Here is a 22,740-nt window from a genome sequence, read left to right as displayed (position 1 = left end):
TTTCTGTCTTGACTTGACCTGCAGGACATGCTTTCTGAATCTGTTTCCAAGGATACAGTCTTTGGAATTAATAGCGGTTACTTTGCTACAATTGCAGCCTTTCTAAACACTGACCTCCTCTTATTTGGCTTTCATTATTACAAGGGCATCTTCCTTCTCGGAAGACTCAAAAATGGAGCTACAGACCAGTCTTCACCTAGCTGTGCAATAAGAATGAGAGGAGTAGAGGTGACCAGCAAAAAAGTATAAGGATCTTGGAGGAGAAAGACTATCCATATAATTTTTTGTTGCATTGATGTGAAGAAAGATCTGACAGGCTTCCTCTAAATGAAGAGATTTTTGTGCCTTTTTCTCTTTCTTTTTTAACTTCAGAAGTATCGGAAAGATTGGCAGTTTATTTTTATTAGCTCTTGCTTTAATAGAAAGTTCTGAATCTTTAACAAAGACTTCATCTAATTAAAATATTAATTACTGAAATGAAGCAACCTTTAGCACAAGCAGAAATGTTTCAAGTTATCTGACTTGGAAATACTACTGGCATGGCTTTAATGTTCTGCTTCTCTCATTTCACAGTTTAGCACAAACGCACATACAAAGGCAAGCTGAAAAGCATTGTTGGCTTTTTCTTTTTAAATATCCAGGTTGTCTTTATCAGCTATGAAACAGCAAAAATGCCCATACACCGTAAATTTTACTTCTTCTCTAACCCTGGTCTTTTTTCCCCTCTCTAACCTGGATTTTGTAGAGTTTTTCTGTAGAAAGGAGTTTTCTATGGCTCATCCAGCACTCTAGACAGCTGCTGACACCTTTTTGCAGAGAAATGTGTATATTCTGCCGAAGCTAAACAAACTCGTGTGTGTTTTTCAGCATATTGGGGAATGAAGATGGCCCTGATGCCTATGAGCTCCAAGTCTGCGTGAAGGACTACTGCTTTGCTCGGGAGGATCGGGTACTGGGCATAGCGGTGATGCAGCTCAGAGACATAGCGGACAAAGGAAGCTGTGCTTGCTGGTGCCCCCTTGGACGCAGGATTCACATGGATGAAACTGGACTTACAGTCCTGCGGATTCTCTCTCAAAGAACCAATGATGAAGTTGCCAGAGAATTTGTAAAGTTGAAATCTGAATCTCGTTCCGCAGAGGAAGGCACCTGAGCTGAGCTATGTAATGTTCCCTTTTCTCTTCTGCCTTGTGCCAATATGTGCAAGTGTTCAACAATTCTCTCTTATTAATTACAAAAGGTTTTTCATGTTGTCTTTGTCAGCTCCAATAGCGCACGTGTGCTGTACAGGAAACAAATCCATCAATCTGATGTGAACTATTTATTTTTTAGTAGCTGGGTAAGACACTATAGAGAATGAGACAATCTCTTCTTATTTAAGATGCAAATTCTGCTTTGTGTATATACATTATTTTATACTGGAGGCTGGGTATGCTGGGTTTTGTTGATACGCAGCACTGTGATTTTATCCTCTGAAGTTGGATAAAAAGGTTCTACATAATCACGCTACAAAACAAACCAACTGTGTGGAAATTGGGAGGAGAACAATGATTTGGGGTTTTGGCAAATCAGTTATTCCTCGTGGAATTCGTGTACTGTGGAGCTGCCAAGGGATGTTCTTGCACAGATTATACCGGTGCCCAATGTGATACGTAGACGCCTCAACGTCTGCTTAAAAAAAAGAAGTTGCGTATTGCTTTGAAGATGCACACCAAAAGAATGTATGACCGTGGATGTGCTGCTGTGAGCATGGGCAAGACCAGTGGGACAAGTGCAGAGAGGCTTAAGATCTCATAGCCAAAAGCTGCAAAGGCCACATGCCAGCAGCAGATTGCGGCTGCCCTGCTGTTGTAATTAGATGGTGTGTCTTGGATAATATACATCTCTGAATGCTGCTGTGATTCCTACATTAACATGGGGGTGCTATAAGCTGCCAAACTCCGCAAGTCATACTTTGGCTCCTGTGACCAACGTAGTGGGGATGGGAACAACTTTAGGGCAATGAAAAATAATAAGGCTGCTGAATACCTTTTCCACCTCAATATTCTTTTGTTAGTTTTATGTGGATTTGGTAATTTAATGCTTGCAGGCTTTCTGTAGCATTTTCTTTCCCTGGAACAGGGATTCCTCACTACGAATCCAGAAATGATGGCTTGTTTGGGAGAGTGCAACACATCTCCCCTCTGAGAGCCCTCAGTCCTCAGTACTGGTCAAGGTGAAGCAGGTCCATTCTGTTCTCATCTTAAAGTTGCTGTTGGCCATGCCATGGTTGATCCATGCTGATTGTTGTTATTCTTGTTATTATTAATGAAACCACTGAAAAATGTTCTTGCACTAGCGTGAAGCAGCATCCTGATTTTGTTTTTTTGCAAAATGAAGTGATGTCCTGAGCAAAGTGATTGCAGGGATGTCAGAATTCGTGACTGAAGTTTCCTAAGCAGAAAGGACTGGAGTAGTGATTGTACTTGAGGTTTTTTTGTTTGATTGATTTTTGTTTGTTTGTTTTTGTTTTGCTGTTTTCAGCTGCCCTTGTACTCTGGAAAGTACAGCTGGAATGAGCCAGTCCTTACCCATAAAGTACTGTAATACTGTCAATAAATTCAAGGACTGTGTATTGAATGACTTTTTTTTTTTGTATTTTATTTTCTATTTTCTCTGACACTTGTACAGCTGTATGATAGGACTCGTATATTTCACGGGCCTGCTTGTAGGGTTCTGAGACTGCACATCTGCGTTGTTCTTGTCCATGGTGTATTATAATAATGCTCTTCAAAACTCCACGCTATTTGTCATGATTTTGAATCATTGTATGTGCCATTGTTACAAGAACTGTTAGTACAGTCTTTAATAAACTCTTTTAGCAGCATTTGGAGTCATCTATTGATGTGTAATTGTAAATGGATTTGCTAAATCATGTAGGCAGAATCACTGTTGCATCTTTGCAAATTAGTGTTGTTTAGTACACATTTTTTTCTTTTCCCCTCCCTCCCCCTCCGCCCACACTATAGCTGCCCAGCAAGAGGTCAGGCAGTTCCCTTCTCCGTGATGCAAATGTGCCTCCATCTTTCACATCTTTCAATGAAGTTCTTGGCTTCTGATAATGCACTGAGACATTACAGAAAAACACAGAGAACGACTTATTTCCCTTTATTCTCCTATCTTGCCTTTAAGTCAGGTTTCCTTTGTATTCAGGTAGGCTCCTGAAGGTGCTAAACAAAAAGAGTCAGGCAGGCAGTAGGATATTTTACAGATAACGCATGAAGAAATATAATTATATATCCAGCTTGATTCATAGCTTCATTCTGATGTGAACATTAGTAGTCTGTAGATGATATTGACAAGAGATGAAAGAATAAATCTTCTTAATGTCAACTAAATTACTCCCTCTCCTTGTTCTTTGGGGACTCTGCCAATTTGAAGCAGACAAGCTCAAATAACTCGCAGGGACTCACGTTTCATGATTATGCAGGCCTCAACTGATTGTGTTCTGAGGTGCAGTTTTTTTGCTTGGGTAGCATACACTTAGCAATGTGAGTCCAAGTAACTCGGCTAACTCAAGGTCCAGCCTGTTGCTATATTTCTGTTTCTAGCTTGAGTGTGGGAAATTCTTGAGTTTGACATGTCCCATGTGATGGGCTATCTAGCACACGTTTAAAGCCCCTCTTAATACAGTTAGACAGACACACATTTCTAACTCATTGGTATGTTCGCTTGTGATCGCTTCAGTGAGCGCTGCACTGGAGAGAAACCAATAAAGGACTAGTCAAAGGGAAGAAGCCTGAATCAGGAAAGTGGTTTGGCCATTATTAACAGAGCCAGGAACCCAACGCTTCTGAATGTATTGCTTATCCACCAATCTAGTGCTTGTCTGCAAACCAAGTTTGTGAACTTTTTAATTATAGAATCAAAATACATAATTGTTGCTTTTTAACATGTTTTTTGTCTAAAGCTGTCTGCCTGTCTTGCATTGTTTCTTGAGTTTCTACTCATTCTATGATGCTTTTAAATTTTCTTTTCTGCCAGAAAATCATGCAGACTTGCGTTACAAACACTTGGACTTTCTCTTGTACCTGTGGCCCTAAAGTGCGTGGCAGTGGTTTTTTGGAACTTTCCAACTTTCTTGGAGGTTTTTAGATGTCTGAACACCTGCCTGGTGGTGTTACTGAAAGGATAGTGGGACTGAGATGCCCATTTAGCTCTTTGATTTCTGGTTCTCTTCACATCCAAAAATAATTGGTGTTTAGAAGAAGTGCATCAGTCAGAAGGAAGGGACAGAGGCTGGAAGAATCAGCTTCCTTGCCTTTATTTCCTTGAATTTTTTTTTCCCTTCATAGAACCACAGAATAACTTAGGCTGGAAGGAACCTCTGGAGGACCCTGGGTCAGTTCCACTCAAAGCAGGGTGAACTCTGAAGTCCTTGCCCGACTCCAGTTAATGGTACTGGTGGTACGCACTTCCGGTGAAATGTCACTTGTCTAATAGGTAGATATTTCAGACACCCGCACTGAGTGAGTGAAGACATTTCTGTGGATTCCCGTTGTCTCTCCTCGAGCAACAGACCTGCTACCTTGACAGTAATGCTAGGTAAGATAACGGTAAATTCAGGACCATCAGCAAGACATCAGAAATTAAAAACAGATTTGTTTCAGAGTGATTTTGTGGGGAGGCTATGTTTTACTCTTTATTTTTTTTAATTTGATTGGGTTCCTGTTTGTCCCAGAAGACAGTTGTGTTTATCAAACTTGAATTTTCCCAGAGCACTTGATTTAATCCAGTGTCCTTTTTGATTAACAGTGAATTAAAAATGGGCTCTCCAGCAAGTTTCAGAGTACATCAGGTGGAGAGAGATGGGAGAGCGGTGCCATTTCTAGTAGGGTTCCTAATGTCTAAGTCCTTGGTCCTGTGATATCTGGAGTTAGTGACTGTGGAGAACACAAAAATGATCCACGATAGTGTTGTGCACATGGCTTTCTTCACTCTATCTGAACGCTCCTCAAAATGACAGCTAAGCCCTACCCAGGGTGGAAACAGCTATCAAGAGTTGAAAGAGGCTGTTTTAAGAATGCCATGGCAAAGGTGTCAGAAGCACCAGTGAGTGGTAAGTTGCCTGCCATCCCATCTGGGATGAGCCTATCTGCTGACAGTCTGGTTGCTCTGACCTTAGGGCTTTCTGCTGGGCCTGTGCGAGCAGCTGTGTTGTTTCCGACCAAGAGTCCCTCCAGCTCAAATCCTGCCTCCAAGAGTGGTTCAAGCAGCAGTCCAGAGACAAATTAGAATAAGGTAAACTAATGATGCTTCCTTCTGGAATGCTTTAAGGTACTGACAATTTTTAGCTCGGGATACTCCTGAGCCTGTGTTTTCTCTTTAGTAAGTCTTAAGTTATCCTTCTCCCATCTCCCTTTGAGCCCCTGAAAAGGAGATTCAAGGATTTAGAACTTTTTATGTGGAGACCGATCCTCTTTTCTTTGTTTTGAATCTGGCTCCCACTAGTTTAATCTGATGCGCCCCATTCTTATGTTGGAAAAGATGCTGAAGCGTTGGTCCTATGTGCCCTTCCCAGGCTAATCAGCATATTGTAGACCTCTAGCATATTTCCTCTCCTTCATTCCATCATTGCTTTCTGGGGCGGTAGTATCCCAGCTTACTCAGTTATCCCAAAACTTTGATAATCCTTATTGTCCATATTTGAACCTTTTCCATTTATATGGATAGTTTCTGAGCTGTGAGGACCAGAACTACAAGCACCAGAATGGCATCCAGCCTTCGAGGTGTGAATGAACTGTGCCAGGAGAAATCCTTTTGAAGAAGGCATGTTGCTCCTGATCTTAAGAGCAATGGAGTCAGTCAGCCCAAGATGAGCTTCCTGGTTGCAGGCGGAAGACACTGGCAGATTGCTGGGAGGAGTAAGGAGCAGACATGCAGCTAGACTTCTAGGGTGACAGAGAGATCCTTCCTACAAACATGAAAGGGAAGTTAGAGAGGTTGCTTCAGCTTGGGAAACCAGCATAACCCGAACAAACCTGAGAGCAAGGAACTATCCTGCTGAGATTCAGTGAATAACAGAGATCTGGTTTTGTTTTTTGTGTTTTTTTTAAATTTTTATTTCTAGCCTTTGTTTGAAAAGATTAGACAATTTTTGAAGAATAGAGAGAGAGAAAGAAAGCCTAATTTTGTGTTTGACAGACTTACTGTTCTTCAGGAAAATCCCTTCTAAGGCTTTGGCCAGGTCAGGGTTGTAACATACTCCTTCAAAAAAATGGACTGGAGGAGTGACAGCAGGAATCAAAGGGATGATGCATGCTTGTGATCATGTGACAGGGATGGAATGGGCTTACAGGAAAGGACATTGTATTTCTTGGGACAGGAGAGGGTAGAGGGTAGAGCCAAGGGCAGATGTGGGGTGGGTGTATTCCTGGAAGATGCTAGCAAGATGTCGGATGAAGACAAAGTGGGCAGGAGAATGGGAGGGTCTGGGGAGTGAGAAGGATATAGTGAGGAAGCAGCTGGCATTGCCAGCATGGGATTTGCTTTTCCAGTTTCTCAGTAGCAACATTGAGGGAGGAGGCAGCCTAGTGGCAATGGAGGAAATCAGGCTGGTCGTGGAATTTCCTTTTCTGTCATCTGGTCATCTTCCTTTTCTGTTCTTATGCTCTCATTTCCTCCCTTCAAGAGAAAACTCTAGACTTTGATCCCTATTGTGCTTCCGCGTGAGTAAAGTCTGTGAACACGTATTCCCTAGTGCTCGGTGGAACACACCCTATGGGTCAGGGCCCTCCCTGGCAGCTGTGGGCTAATCCCACAAACTCCTTTTTTAAATCAGGAGTGTGGACAGGAATTTAACCATATCTGGAGGATTTTTTCAGAACCTCACTTCTCTGATACTTGGATATCTTCTCAGTTGCAGCCTTGACTGATGTATGGCCAATTTACAAATACTTGTTCTTAAACCAGCAGTGCTCTTCAGTTTCATTGAGTCTCTTCCCTGGCTCCTGATACTTGGATAACATTGTTATCTCTGCTAAACTTTTTTCTGCTGATCTGGACAAAACTTAGCTTTCTGCCTATATTCTCCATTTCCAGTCCTTTCTTTGCATCTGCTCTAAAGTGCAGCCATTTGAGCATCACTTCTTTCCCTAGCTTTTAGAAGAATTACTTATTATCAGTCCCCTGCCTCCTTCGGCTTCTCACAGTGCTCAGCCCATTTCCTTTATGTCACCGCATAGTTCTTTCACTGATCCCAGATTCCTCCAAATAGTTCCCATCTGACAACGTCTGTAATGCTTTTCTCTAGTTCCAATAGATTTGATCTGCTACATTGGTACCTAGAATTAGGTTTGCCCAGCCAGCAGCCTGTGCTAATATTCAGGTGGCCGAACAGTTCCTGAATTACTTTGACTGCCTCTTAGTATCATGTACCTAACCCTGCAAGCTGCCACTTCATCTGCTCCCAAGTCATCTCAGAAGCAATGAAGGAAGCTTACAGAAATGTAAGCCTTTGACGGGTTAGACCTAGGAGAACATGTCTCAAAGGACAAGTCAAATTGATCCTGCATATTCTACCTCTGCCAAATCCACGCTGCCTTTTGTCCCATTTCTTATCCTGTCTCTAATATTCTTTCCTTCAAGATTTGTTCTAAAGCTTTGCACACTGTCCAGGTCAACCTAACATGCTGGAAGTTGCTTGGACTGTTTCCTCACTAAGATAAATTACAGATTTTGCACGTTATTCTTCGGTCACCAGACCTCCACCTACACAGATGAAAAGATCCTTGCTACCAAAACTCCAATTCCGTGTTTCAGTGTTTTCAGAACCATAGGATGGAAGTGATCCATTCCCAAGGATCTGGGGGTTTTGAGCCCTCTGAACTTTTAGCTACCTTGATGTAGGAGTTTCTATTTCCTTGCTCTCTGTTGTCAGTCACCTTGCCTTTCTGTCACCAGACAGACCCTCTAAGGCAAAGTTCTTCATTTGTGGGATATTTTTTCATCTTTTTCTGATGCTCTCCTTCCTGAAAATGAACATTTGACTGAAGGAACCAGAGTTCCTTTGAAGCCAGTCTCTCAGTCACCCAAGACCATGGAATAGGCCTTAGACTAAGTGAAGGAACGTCCGCCCCTCAGATCAGAACAACATCATATCAGCAACTCAAAATCTAAAGAAACTGTGATATGCTACAAGAAGCGAGCAAGAGAGAATGGCAGCACCACAACCACGTTAGCAAATTCTTCACTCCTGAACAAGTTGAAGTCAACACGGCCAGAAGAGCAGGCGTCTTTAAATCTGGCCTGGGGAAGTCCATACCCAGTGGGCTGCTAAACACTGAGCAAAAGCAAGATACAGAGGCACTTGAGCTGTTTTCTTAGCACCGTTGGTATGTTGCAAAATACACTGAAGAGGATGAGAAATTAGAACAGTTATGCATTGGGAAGGAAGAATGATTGTTTCTGGCAGCCTACAGAAGACGAGCAGAAGTCCCGAAGCATAGCATTAGTTATTTCAGTGCTAATATGACGTGATAAATAATGTAAGTATATTGCAAGTTCAGATAAGAATATCAGATGAGATTCAGAATGCTCAGAGACTAAAGCTTTTATTCAGAGATATTAATCTCACCCTCGAGCATCCAGAGGGACGGCAAGCCTGCAACATTCATCTCCAACAGTGTCAAAGGCTTCTTCCAGCCCAGTAAGAATTTCACTCTGAGACCAAAGCACTAGCTTCAAATTCTGCCAGGGCAACTCTTCCTTCCTCTGCTCCCTCAATCTCTGTGCCTCTCATATTATCTGAACATTTACATTCTCTGTCCTTGACAAGGTTAACTCGGATGAACTTTAATGAGTTCCTGTTTATCTCTACTTGATTTTCAATTTGTGGAGGTTTTTTGTTTTAGAAAGAAAAAATTTTACAGATTTGTATTTATCCTTGCATTTAAACAGCAAATAACTATTGGACTGGACAATAGTGCTCTTGTGAGTTGCTGTTTTTAGTATTTTCACAGCTTATTGGAACCAAACCTAGAATAACACCTCCTTTTATTATCTCAGTGACTATGTGGTGACAAGATCTGAGAGTTGCCATGTCGGGTAGTTCCATTATTAACAGCAGCTATTCACCAGATGCTAGCTGCCTGTAATGGCAACTGTCAGCCAAAAGGATTTCCATCTGTCAGCTATAATATAGGTAAGTGAGAATATCAGCCCAATGAACCAACCTTTGGGGGCAGACATTCAACTCATGTGGATTTTGCAAAGAAGCACTCTTAGTGCCTGCTCTACATCTCCTATTTTTATCCTAAGACACTCTTTCCCAAGACCCCCTCTTGTTACCCACCAGTGTTTGGCAAACTGAGGAAAGTAAACCTTGCCTGTCTGCATCTTCAGAAGCAGAATTAATTTACGGTGATTTACCTCACCCCTAGTCACAGCTAGAAAGACAGAGAGGCGTGTCACTTTGGTAGCTGTAAGAAGTGATGATGTCAAAAAGCCACCTTTAATTGAAATCCCTACTAAACATGGTCAGTTTATACTTTTCTGAAGCACAGCAGCTTGTCATGCTGCAGATCCTTATTTGGAATTATTTTCATGTGCCTGGAGTCAAGCCTAGGTCAAGTCATGTTTTTTTTTTTTTTTTTTTAATCAAAGGAGGAAATTTCTGAGGATGACAATCACGGATACAATAAACCCACACAATGGTGACCAAGGTTTTCTCTCAAAGTTTGGCAGACACAGTCAAATATTCCCTAGTGTGCGTGGGGGGTGTGAGTTTGAAGAAACAAACACCCTGTGTTTTTCAAGGAAGTTTCTTATTCAGTTTTCAAATGCTTTTTTTTTTCTTAAAAAAAAAAAAAAATCACTCCCCCACATACAGACACTCTCAAACCCCTTGCCTCCATATGCTAAGTTCATATACTAAGTGTCTTTAAGGCACTTTTTTCCTTTATCTCCCTTTCCTCCCCTTTGGAAGTAGTAGAACATTCATCAGCAGGTGTTTGAGACCTCAGTCAGTGCAGAACTACTGAGTACTGCAGTTGCATAGGCTGCTCTGTGCGACTTTTCCAAATCATCCTTTCATTATCGTGTTGTATGAACAATCCAGGTTTTAGCTGCATGTTTTTCTGCAGGGGGAGCTTGTAGTCCAGTCTAGAAACTGGAGCTAGGAAAACCACCTGGAGAACATCTAGTTTGTTCAGCTAGAGTCCAGATTAAGAAAATTCCTGCCATTACTCCCCGCATGAAGGAGGTGCAAGGGTTTGAGTCACCCGGTTACTGCTGTATGCTATGAAATTCATTCTCGTAACATAACAAGCTATGAAGGAAATGAAAGCAAAACCTTGGTCAGAGGAAATGTAATTTTACAGATTTTTAGGACAGTGACCTTTTTTTTCTTTTGGATCTGTCTTGAAAAAGGAGAAACATGAGAACTCCTCTTTCTCAGCCCCATGATAATATTATCAAACCTCTTCCATTGTGCGACTACCAAGCTTAAACCAGGCTTCTGAGCTTCTGTGTTGCTAGGCCAGCAGAAGCACTGATTTCCATGGTGGTAAGCCAGTGGTTACAAGCCACACTTCCCAGCAGTCATCTAATAATTGGTATGATGGTCCTCAGCGATAATCTCCCTACCTATCTGTTTCAGGTAATTTCACAATAAAAAAGGCACCTCTATTGGTAATATACAACCCTTACACTTCCCGGAGGTAACGATGTTAGCAAATGCCTTTTGTATCTCATAACTTAATACTTTTTCTCCAAACAGTCAAGGTGAGTTGTGCCTCTGTCTATGCTCACCTCTTCTGTTTCTGCCGTTGAGAAACTTTGAGGCATCTCCTGCGCTGCCTGGAGTAACTGTAGCAATCAGTCAGTTCGCTAAAAGTTGAAAATTATTAGCTGAGTGAGTTGTGCACATTTTGAACCACAGGGAAGTAGCATAGGGGGATAGGAGAAGAATGTGGCTTGGAGTATCCCACTTGCAATCACCTCTGCGCAATATGCGATGATGAAATGGGAGAAAAAGAAACACGTTTTGCTCCTTAGTATTGCTATTGTTCAGTCTACACTGTCTGTCTAGTGCCATCCCCAAACCAGTGGCACTCTTGGTAATGATAGCTCTCGTCTGTTATGTAAAACGCCATTCTTTCCAATATAATGAGCATCTGTAAACTAATGCCAGCGCTGTAGCCAGTTTTGTATGTACTGCAAGTTTCCTCTGAATCGTGCAATGCAGTTTTAAAGGATTGACAGAAAAGTGTGATTCAGCGGAAAGCATCACCAGCCTGAGTTTAAAAAGTAATCCTCTTAAGCAAATAAAAACCATCATCTTCAGTGACAGAAGATCCCACCAATTCTTTCACAGTTTACTACCCCATCACCTACCCAATTCACTGCAGACTATTAAGGCCCTTTCCTGTACTCTGCGAAAGACATGATGACCACCATATGCATAACATCTATAGAACTGAAGCCAGGGAAGAATCAGTAGGTCATTTCATCTCATCTGCTGCATTACACAGGCCATAGTGTATCATCCAGTTAAGTCTGTATTAAGCTCAGCAGCTTTGGTTTTGTTTGTCATCTGCCGCAGAAGGATATTCTTTATCTTGCTGCTAAGACACTATGAAACGGAGATCAGCCCACTTCCTTTGGTATTTCCCTCTAATGGGTAACTGTTCAGAAGCGTTTAGCTTTCTAATGTTATTTGTTATTCACTTGAGGCCTCTATCCACTGATTCTTATTATATTATAGACTCAGGATGGGAGGACAGTTGTTAGAGCAAGAAAAGATGAGAGGTCTGCCTAGGCTGTCTAGCTGTAGGTTTACCAGAGAAAATGTTAGTTGAAATGGATCCACATGGACCCAGACCATTAACTTGCAGCCCACAGGCCTATGGGGAGAATTTGGTCCAAAACAAAAGAAGGAAGGAATGCAAAATTATAAGCCTTTACCAGGTTCTGTGCTTTAATGTTTCAAAAGTCTCCTGGAAGCATCAGTATTCCCGCTTCTCCGCCCCCATGAACAGCTGGTTAGAAATAAACTGAAACAAAATATATCTGTTTCCTTCTCCCACCTCTCCTGGGATGCATCAGAGATTGATCAAAGATTGGCAGTCCACCCTCTGTGGGCCATAGGTGACACAAAGGTTCCCTTTCTGAAATATCTGGTTGGTACATCTTGCACAAGTACTCAAGGTCATAGTGATAAACAGATTTAGGGTCAAGAAGTATTATTACAGAACATGTTGACTTGTGCTGCAGTGGGCTTCCACCCAGCTCTTCTTCACAGCTTCGAATCGGTTGCCGAAATCCTTTGGCATCTCAACCCTAATATTGCAAATAATTAAGAAAATGCAGTAGCTAGTTCTAGCACAATCAAGACAATAAAAAAGAACCTAGAGTTTGTTTATAACTGCATCAGAAACAATGCTGGAAGACTTGCACAGCTTGTGCTTAGGATCCTCACCCAGAATACACAAGTGTCTGGAAGCCCCTATAGTTCTGTAGCCCCCTCACACTTGTTGTTTGCGTTGTGGAGCATTTTGCAACTACGTAATAGACTATTTTGCAGAACTATAAACATCATAAAATTCTGGCATGGGGCATTTAGTGAGGATAAAATTGTTTTCTTGACAAATGACGTGAAAGAAATCCTCCTTTTATCTACAGAATAGCAGCACAAGCAGACTTCCCACACACTTGCTATGCCAGCGTGCCTGAATCCTGATCTGCATATGGGACTTTAGCCAGGAGTAACACGTTCTTCACCACTCATGTAAGTTCTTACCTCTCCTAAGTATCCTACTTTGAGTAGGGTAATGTTGCACAAGCTGATGCAGCGCAGAAACATGGGGATGAGATCCGGCAAGTGTTGTAGTTTTGCTGGCACAGCACTGCTCCAACCAACCATGGGGCCGATTAATTGTATTATGTTTTTTGGGGCTGCATCTGGCGCAGACATTGCTCATATCAAGCACAGTAAGCCCACGATAGAGACCGCAGAGCAATGGCTCATCCAGTTATGAGAAGAAAATAATTTTTAATCAAAATTACTCAAACTTTGGTTAATTTTCATTCTATCGCTTCCTGTGTAAGTCTACTTTTCCACCTCTTCATGTATGTATGCAACGATAGGATTGGCTGTGCAATCACAGGGTGTATCCCTATTTTGACTGTTGGGCATTGAATCAAGAGAAAAGCTGTACCGCTTGAACTAAAGGCATAACTAGAAGCACTGCTATCAACAGCGGCAGATTTTTTGCTGTCCCCTTGGCATGCAGCATGGCATATACGAAAAGCCCCATCTTCCTGCCCTTGTGCAGACGTGGTGTAAGCATGCTGCACTGCCATCCAGAGTGTCCCCACATACAAACAGTATTTACTCAAGCTTCCTTCTAGTGCAAAGCAGGGCATGACGCCCACTGGGGAGACGGTACGTCTCAAGACAAAGTGCAGCCAGGTAGAACTCAGGACGCAGCCGTGGTTTACGCTTGGAGACCTAGAAGTGCTCCCAGATGACTGGTTTAGTGTGACCTAGGCACAGCAGTTAAAAGCGCCCAAAACCCGTGATGCTTGGTGGCTGTGCCCGTTTCCTTGCCCGGGGCCCCACGTGCCAGTGGTTTGGTTCACTGGGGTAAGCACAACCCTCACACCGCAGTGTGGGCATGGAGAGGTGGCCACAGCGCTGTGGGCAGGTGGCCTCATCCCAGGGGAATTTTCTACTCAAACTTGGTTCATAAAAGTTCAGCACAGGTCCTGTTCTGAGAAACATAGAAGGGTTCGACGGCTGACAGCGTCCAGAGGCAGCAGAGGGGGAAGCTGGAAGGGTAAACAGAAAATAACTTTTCCCTTTGCTTTGAAGTCTTGCAGGTGTGGTGTGAAAAACAGCCCCTTTGGAAAGCACAGCAGCTCTCCGGGTTGTAAATTCCCGTATTCTGAAACTCCATCAGGACTCGTTCCCAACTCCTGCTAGCAGGGAGTTGCAAGAGATCAAAGCCCTAGGTAAGTAGGGCACCTATTACACCGAGCCTTTATCTTTTCTTGACAGGAGATGGGAGACAGCAGGAAGTTTGATTGTACAAAGCTAAACCAAAAGTATTTCTGCAGCTAGGGGATATCACGGGAGCCTTCACAGCGGTTTTGAATTTGCGTCTCTCAGCAACTGATGTCCTGTCCCCAGTGTGCAAGGGAACATACTCAGGGACTCAGCAACCATACAAGCAAAAGGGGAAAAACATGTAACAAAACGTGCCTCCTTTCTTTACTTATTCTCCTGTGTATTTAAACTTCACTTTGAGGTGTCATTGTTAAAATCATTTCTCTTTTTCTTGTCAGATGCTTCTCTTCAAAAGCCTAAGTAATATTGTTGGGTAAGACAGAATTTTGTGGGTATATCTGCGATGCTGGCTAAACTCATACTGTCCCAAGGGTAGAGGGGAAACTATTCAGGCACTGTTATGTTTCTGGCAACCCTTTGCCAAAATTTCTCCTCTGCTAGAATGTGTATTGTTGTATATGAGTCTGACTGTGCGAGTTAAAACCCTTCATGGCAGAGCCAACTTGTTAATAGTGATGGAGTGAATTCTCCACATGCTTCTTAGTCCTGTAAAGCCTCCTTTTTCTCCTGTTTCCATTATCTCCAGTTTTATGCCAGAGTTGCCCGTTTTTGGGATAGAAACTTGAACTTGTTCATGCACTATTTTGCTATTAATGATTCTTATTGTAATTAATGTAATAATAAAATAAATGTTCAATATAAGTATTTTGTAACATTTTAGAGCTCTCTGACTAATCAGGGTAGACATTGCTAAACAAAGGTAGGTTGATTATCATTTGCGAAAATGCCTTCAGTGTTTCCAGCTGTAAAAGTTTCTCTGTGCTAAATGACTATGAATTTAACACACATTTTGTGATCTTTTACTTGTCCACATAATTGGGTGCTTGGAGTCAAATTCTAATTTATTACAGTGTAGTAAATTCAGAGTATCTCCTATAATGTTAATGATGTTAGCTATGAATTAAATCACAGAAAAAGTAAAGTTGAACCACAGTACCAGGCCTTAACATACCTTGGTCTAGCTCTACTGCTATGAGCTCTGAGCAGGCCTTAGGTTTCTATCTGAGGGTCATTTTCAACCTTATTAAGAACAGATTTTGTTGTAACTGTTCTTTCGCTAATGTTTTATAAAGAGGTATCACTTGCCTTTTAATGTTCTTTTCTTCTAATACGATCTCTACATTTAACAGCTAATAAGATCATTTAGCGAACTGAAAGGTTTCTCTCTGAGTATTTAACCATGGTTGAAGCTACCAAGTTTCTCCAGAAGGCTCAAAAATTGTCACTTGGGAGGTTATGTCACTGGCATTTTAACAAACTGCTGGGAAACTGAGATTTTTCACAGGAGTCAAAGGGATGTAGGCGCATAAATTTTCCTGAAATTCACTGGAAGGTGACAACTACATTACTTGCAAAAGTTAAAATGGAAACTTTGGTCAGAAGTTCTCATGACAGCAGTGGGCTGTAAATGATTACATGACCACATGCTTCTTTTAGACTCAGATTGTGACACTCTTTCTTACATGTTTTTTTTTTATTTTACATCATGATGCAAGCATCAGGGAGTCTGTTTGTGCCACAAACATCTGACGTGCCTTAGAACAAATCAAACCGGAATTAACAATGCCAGAGAGGCCTGTCTGAATTCTAATCAGTAACAATAACTGCATTTTTACAGAGCTGTCTCTCCCTTGGGTCTTGTGCTATTCCTTCATATGTTTTGGAGTGAAAGTCTGTTTATAGCCTCATTATAGGGTGTTTAGCATTAAATGTCAGGAAGCATCTGGTGGCATATTTCTCAGTTGGAGACTTTTAAATTCTGCAAGTGAGTTTGGGTAGCTGTCTTGAATATACATGGGAGTTTCCTCCAGAGATTTGGATCATGTCTTTGAAGACAAGTTAAAGTTGCCTTATTGCAAACACACTTCATCAAACGGGCTTCTCAGTAAACGGTCAAGCTGAATACTCGGCAGCAGGAGTTCTCATCGTCCCTCATTTCAATAACACCCACTGTCTGGCCCATATCACAGGGGTCTATGGGAGCATTTTTTGCTGGTATTATCTCCACGTGTGAAGTTATACTTCCATGAGACACTGGTTTCAGCAATAAAGTGGCTTAAGGAGTTAATCCCTCCTGGACCCTAGCATCACAGTCCTGTGGGTTTTGCCAACACAAGTGTTTGTGAGGCCATGTTTTAAATTCAGTTGCTGAAAATACCTATGTAAAAAGGTAAGCCTGTGGCTCCACAGGCATTGCAATAACTTCAAGTGGGCCTCACCAGGCCCCAGCCAGCCTGTTGTCACTATTCTTGTTGGGCTGACGTCGTTTTTGTGACTGTGGCAGTGAGTTAGATGAGGGAATTGATCCAACTGAAAATGTCAACAAATATATTTTTTGGCTGAATCACTTCCTATTCTGAGGATGGGAGCAAACAGGAGCTTCTTCAGGTGGTTTCCCTGTTGAAGCCAACGGCTTATGAACTAAACCGATGGTTTGTAGCATAGGCAGTCTGTCTGAACCGAGCTTTGCGCTTAGCTGCTTTGAGCTGCCTGTAGGCGTGAGTTCTTCTTAATTCAAAGTGTCTGCTTCTCTTCACACGCAACCATCACACGTTCTTATGTATTTAACATTCAATTATGTGTTACTGATGATCCATATAGTCTTCGAGGCCTGCGTGGTAGGTTCTAGAGAATAAATTAGGACTGCTCCTTGTCCAAAATGATGAGTGAAATCATGTGGCTGATGGATGCATCTGTGTTTTAGAATCAGTCCTCAGTTAGATGGTTTTATCCTCCTGTTTGGATCGGCAGGAGAGGCAAACCCTATTTTCTTCTGTGTTTGCATCCATCAGTCAGGATGTTATGATGAATTTTCTTACTCCAGCAAGATTGGGGTGCTTATTACCTGCAGGATGAATCTCCCTGAGAAATCATTAGAGATCCGTCCTTTGCCTTGTGTCTTCCCCTCTTCCCCTGCATGTTACAGCTATAGAGCAGGACACAACATAGCAAGATATTTCTAAAGCAGAAAACGGGGATGGGGAAACAGGGTCAGTTTGTACAAAGAAAGACTCTGAATTCATCCAGGGGAAGGAAAATAGGTTTTGAGTACCAGCTACAGGCTAGAACCTGGAGACAGGTAGAAGATGGAAGAGAGGGGAAACCCTTCCCCTATATGTTGTATTTTGTAGAGGGGACAACTTTTGAAAGCTCTCCTCTGCAAGAAAGCTGCTGGGAAAAAGCTGAGGGAGATTAAGGGAGGAGCAGTCTATGAGTAGTTCTTGCAAAATGATTTTCCATTAGGCAGCAGCATGTAGCCTTTCTCTTCCCCTTAAATATTGCATCATTCTTAAACAATAGCTTTTCAGCTACACACAAAAGGCTTTCGTTCTCCTGCTTGGAACGGTTTAATCTCACGTTCTAGTTTTAGTTCCAAATTATTAGCTATTGTTAATTTTAAGTTATTTTTACTTTAGTGACCAAAACATCAAAGACAGGAAAGAATTATAATTTTGCATATCTTCCAAGACTGTTTCCGACTTCTGGGTAACAGTCGTCTTACTAGCGCACTGACTCATAGCTGTAATACCTGGAGTCAAAATGCTGGCATGAGAGTATTTTATATTACTATTGATATTAAACCTGAATCCTGCAGTGTTGTTGTGACACCTTTATATTTCCTTAAGAAGAGATTCTTCTGTTTTAAAAATAGTATCACAAACCAACACAAGAACTGAAAAGTGAGCAGAAAAAAACTTGTTCACCACTTCTGCCAGAGAAGGTGAGATTCCCTTTTTTATCTTGAACAGGTTTTTCCAGGACTTTGAGATAACCTAGGCCTTTGTTACATGAGAGAGACTTAGCAATTTTCTTGTACTGAGATGTCCTTGATACGACTCTAAATGCCTCATAGTCCTTATTAATGCATCCTACTCCGTCTCTTGAGGAAGTGAAGAATTGTTATTCCCTTTTATGAATAAGAAAATGGAAGTACAACAGTATTAACAGACTCGCCCATAATTTGCCACAGATGTGAGAACGGATTTGACTCTTATTTCAGTGTTTGCTCAGCCTGCTATCCTTCCTTCTTCATGTGCTCACGTGACCCTGTTAGTCATAGCCATGGCCCATTACCTAACCAGAGAATTTTAAATAAAGCAGGAAGCTTTCACTGCCATGTTTGTAATCCTGTCTACTGCACGGAAAACTACAGAATAAACTTTATTTGAAATAGGCTATAAACAGAAGTGGTAGTGACTAGTCTATTTTCATTAACTGAGAATAAACAGTCCCAAAAAGCCCAGACAAGATGACTGAGAAGATCTGAATTACCTTTTAAAAAGCCTTCCACTTCAATAATTTGGCATGTTGCAAGGAAAGTCAAAAAAAAAAAAAAATTACTTATTTAACCTAACACTAATTCTGAATTTTTCAGTCAGAAGATGTCATCGCACCTAAAGCAGGTGGTAAAAATGCCAACCAGTGCAAATCAAAGCTTGTGAATTAGCGTCGGAAGCTTGTATTACTGAATAGGGAAATCTGGAATACTAGTATGGCTTGGCACGTGCCATTATTAAGGTTTTTTTAAAAACTTAAGTCTTCATACTACAGCCTATTGTAGTTGTACTTAGGTGATTTTTTTTAGACTAGCTCGGTCTCTCCTCTGTCTCACAATTCTCTTCACAAACTTTTTTTGGCTGAAGAGGGCATTGAATTAAATAATCTAGAGTCAAAAGCTGAATTTACGTGTTTTGTTAGCATAACCATGGCAACCAGAAGCCTGAATCTGGATCCTTTTGTACTCAGTGCCATAAAAACCTAAAGGAATGGATTGTCCCACAGAGGCTACATACCTTTTAGTCCTTATAGGTGATAATGAAACGTCTGGCCTTTAGGGAAGAAAATGTTTTGTGTTTGAAATTCTCCAGCTGAGGGCTGTGCAAGAAAATCTGTCTGTTGGTTGCAGAAAGTTGAGCACATGTCTTGTTTGCCACTCTAGCTACCGGTTTGCTCTAAGAGCATGCACAAGTAGGCTTTTCAGGCTGCATTTCTCTTGGATGAAAGAGACTCCTGTGTGTGGTATATTCCTTATTAATACCTGATGCCATACATGAGTCCAAGGATCAATTGCTTCTTATTTACTCAGTGCTACACAGTGCCATGTTCCACCCACAGGGTCAGGAACTTTGCCTTTACTCTTGCAGGTTTTATTGAGCACATGAAGCACACAGAGACATCCTGTAACTTCTGGGACATAAGGATCACGTTCAGCGTGTCCCAGCCCGCGTTTACCTCCAGATCCTGGAAAGCGTGGTGTCCCCTAGCGAGCTTTGCAGCTGAGCTAGAAGGAAGCTTGGCGTTCTCTGTTGAATAATCACCTAGGGTTTTTAAAAGAAACTGTACGTTTTTGAATGGTGCTGAAAAATTCCTTCATGCTTGTCTTGACAAACAGCTCCAGATAGAAAAGGAAACACCGAACAGCCAGGTAGGCCAATTTCTTCATGTGATCTAGAAGAAAAGTGTAAAACCTCGTGTAGGAGCCTTGCTTTCTATTTTTATTGTGTGTTTTTTTGCTTTAGCATGCTAGATTATTCTGTGTCTGTAAATGTCTCTTGAGAGTAAGTTTTCTTTAGGTAGTGCCGGTCTTACTATGTCAGTAACTTAAGAAAAGTTGAGTGAGCTGGGACCACTGAAGTGAGGCTTTAGCAAAGCCTTCAAAAATCAGCAGGAAAACACGTGTTCACTTTCCTGGCTTTGGGTTTAGGTCTCTGTTCTCTCTCTATAATATCTGAAGGGAGAGCCTGGCCTTTGCTTTTCCTCAGTATTCTCTCTATTCTTGGTGTTGTTGGTGACTGCATTTTGGTTTAACAGTAAAGGCATGAAACACTGGAACTTCTTGCCTCCATCATAAAGGGTTTTTGCATCATAAGTGACTATCTCTGGAAGAAATATGCTCAGATAGGTAGATGAACAAATTAATGAGTGTTGTTCTCTGACCTGTTGTATAGTAAATGAAAATAATGGTCTTTGCTGCCTTTAAAATTGGAGAGGGTAAGACTCAGAATGGAGGATTTGCATCACTTAGAACCTTATATATCTCAGGACATTAGCTTTCACCTAGATATGCTTTTACTGAGCACCATTATTTTTGTTTGATTAAACTTATATGTGCCACACTATGCAAAGAGAAGAGACTAACACACATTATGATGGTAGAGAACTGACCACATGAAACATATTCAAAGCATCTTCCCTAGCACAGAGAAAAATGACTCCTTCTCCTCCAGGTCCTTGCTACTCCAACAGAAGGACTCTTCCATCCTTACCCCATGTCTGATACTAATTTGACTGTCAGCCCATGATTAAATCATTTTAGCCATGTGTGGAAGGAAGATTTTCACCACAGAGCATTGATCTTCTCTCTCTGTCCACGAAAACATGACTATTCAGGCATCCTGACACAAACAACGGTCTCACAGAAGCCAGCAGGAGATTCGCTAAGTGAGGCTGGCAGGTGTAGAAGCTTTTTTGTTTTAGCTGAAGTTAACTTGCTGCACTAACCCTAATGTGTATCTTTGCAAATGAGAAATTAGCTCAAAAATCATATTGAGAGAAAGGTTAAGGCCGTACTATTGATGACAGAGGCAGTGTCTCTATCGGTATAACTTGGTTGCAAAACATCAGAGCAAAAAAAGCTGCAGTTCACGTTACAGATGTAGCTCTTTACTTCCTCTCAAGTGAATGACTTATTTTTGTTATAGGTAAAAATTCTCTGTGGAGCTCTTCCTAGTCAAATGTGTGCTGATTGCACTTCAGCTTTGATTCTAGTTGTTAGCTTATTCATGACCTACATACAGTTTAGCATTATTGTAAGTTACTCTTCTGGGCTTAAGCAAAAAAAAAAAAATCTAAAAGGGAGGGAAGAGTGAAGTATGTTATTTTAGTGATATCAAAGTAAATCACACCGTTTCCTGGGAGTATAATTGTCTTCGTGTCAGGCCGGAGACTTGCTTTCAGTTTCAGTGAGAACAGTTATTCCTCATCAGACAAGAGAGACCGCCAGTGCAAGAAACAAGAGGTAGGTTGTCTGCACGAGGGAGGCTGCGGCGTGCTCCTCGGTTGCACACCTTGCATGCACTCCGTGTGACGATGCTTAGTCTGGACAGCCTTCCAGTCCCTCACGTGTATGGGTCCCCTCTAGGGCTGACCGTTAGTGTGGTAATGTTTGCGAGTGCTCACCACTGACTGCAGGTCGGAGTAGTGCAGGGGCACGAGGAGCAGGGTTAGGCTCTTGTACATGGGTGAGTGGGTATAGTGATGATGAAGCAAACCCACCTGAGACCCCTAGCCTTGTTAGTGCTTTAGGGCTGGAAGCCTCTAAGAGGTGACTTCTAGTCACCTATAGCTGCTTCGGTCTATAGCTGCTGGAGGAAAGTTAAAACAGACTTTTCCAACTCGAAAGTTTGAATTATGCAGCTTACCAGTGCTTTAAAAGCCATGCCCCAAGCAGGAGCACTGAGTGGAGGTAAAACAGGCAGGTCACAGTCCACTGAACGCTTTACTTTTTTCTCACATGCTGCAGTGATGGATGGCAATGTGAGATGCTAAGACTGATGGTTGGACACCATTATGGTAAATCCAAGGTCAAAGCTAGGTGTGTGCTCTGTGGACAGGGCCAGTAACTAATCCCTACATGAACAAGGCTGCTTCTCACTTTCCCTGAGTCAGTCCAGGGGCCTGTGCAGCTCCCTGCTTGCCTGGAGAGCTTATTTACAGCATTATACTTTCATTGCATTGCTTCCTTCCTACTCCATTGTTCATGTGATCCTTAGTTTATTGGACTCTTAGCTACTAATGGTTGCAATTTCAGTGACCATGTGGATTACCTAGCAGTTTAACATTAAGACCTTCACTTTCTTTTCACTGCCTTTTGATAAGAGCTGTTGTGTGTAATTTATCCTGTTGTTGGCATCGTCAGGCATGTTGCCAGTGCTTTCTCCACCTGGCATTTCACTTCTTGAACAAATAAGATTTAGTTTACTTTTCTGTCTTAAATCTACAGCCTCAGATTTTCAAGCATAAAGGCTATTGATACAAAAGTAAGGGGAAGGAGAGCAATGTTTTTGCCTAAACTATGGTTAGTTGCAACAGGTTGCTGTATTTCATCCCAATAAGGCTCGTTCTCCCTGGTTTTCTCTTCCTCTCAATGCTGCAGCACTAACTGGCTGTCCTATGCAGAGGAGACCCCTCTGCCCTCGGTGCTGTGTACTGTAGACTCAGAAGAATCGGTTTCTACCTCAGAGGGTTTCTTTCTAAGGGCTCTGGCTCATGTTCACAGGAGTGGGATGGCTGGCGTGGTTACAATGTCGAACATCTCTTGAAGGCTGCTCCCTCATAGCAAGATCAACCAGACAGATGTGTGTCTCTTGACCTGCATAATTTATAGGAACTGTCATATGAGCATAAACTGAAATCGATGGTGGTTTGTGTTTATTTGCAGGGCTGTAAACCATGACTACTCTAAGTAACATCCTCTTCAGCTGCAAGATCAACAAATGCTTCAGCTGCCAGTGTTAGACTTGTCTATGAATGTGACAGGAGCCCTGAGGCTGCAGTCATATGAAACATAGGCTCCCACCTGTAAGCAGTCACATTAAATTCACTGGTTTTCAGTGCTTTTCATTATCATTATA

The 22,740-nt window shown here is 41.9% G+C and overlaps 2 protein-coding genes and 1 long non-coding RNA gene across 6 annotated transcripts in view; 2 read left to right on the top strand and 1 right to left on the bottom strand.

The window, feature by feature from the left end:
• Positions 1 to 2,866, top strand: part of LOC138064576 (protein unc-13 homolog B-like) — a 217,775-nt gene extending 214,909 nt beyond the window's left edge. For all 4 annotated transcript variants that reach the window (XM_068927825.1, XM_068927824.1, XM_068927823.1 and 1 more), the window contains one exon: positions 868 to 2,866. In XM_068927825.1, the coding sequence (XP_068783926.1) occupies positions 868 to 1,153 (286 nt within the window). In that variant the 3' untranslated portion in view covers positions 1,154 to 2,866. The remainder of the gene's footprint in view (positions 1 to 867) is intronic.
• On the bottom strand, positions 2,255 to 19,082 carry LOC138064577 (uncharacterized). Its single transcript, XR_011137836.1, has 2 exons — positions 18,901 to 19,082; positions 2,255 to 5,953 (listed from the first exon to the last, which is right to left on the bottom strand). It is a non-coding gene; the product is annotated as an uncharacterized lncRNA (long non-coding RNA).
• Positions 19,083 to 19,267: 185 nt separating this feature from the next.
• LOC104150896 (phospholipid-transporting ATPase ID) overlaps positions 19,268 to 22,740 on the top strand; it is an 88,979-nt gene continuing 85,506 nt past the window's right edge. The window contains exon 1 of the mRNA XM_068926923.1: positions 19,268 to 19,532. The gene's annotated coding sequence lies outside the window, so the exon portion shown is untranslated. The remainder of the gene's footprint in view (positions 19,533 to 22,740) is intronic.

Source organism: Struthio camelus, chromosome Z (genome assembly GCF_040807025.1).
Source record: "Struthio camelus isolate bStrCam1 chromosome Z, bStrCam1.hap1, whole genome shotgun sequence".
Lineage (NCBI taxonomy): Eukaryota > Metazoa > Chordata > Aves > Struthioniformes > Struthionidae > Struthio > Struthio camelus.
Note: the sequence above shows the minus strand (reverse complement) of the source record. Positions and strands in the feature narration are given on the sequence as shown.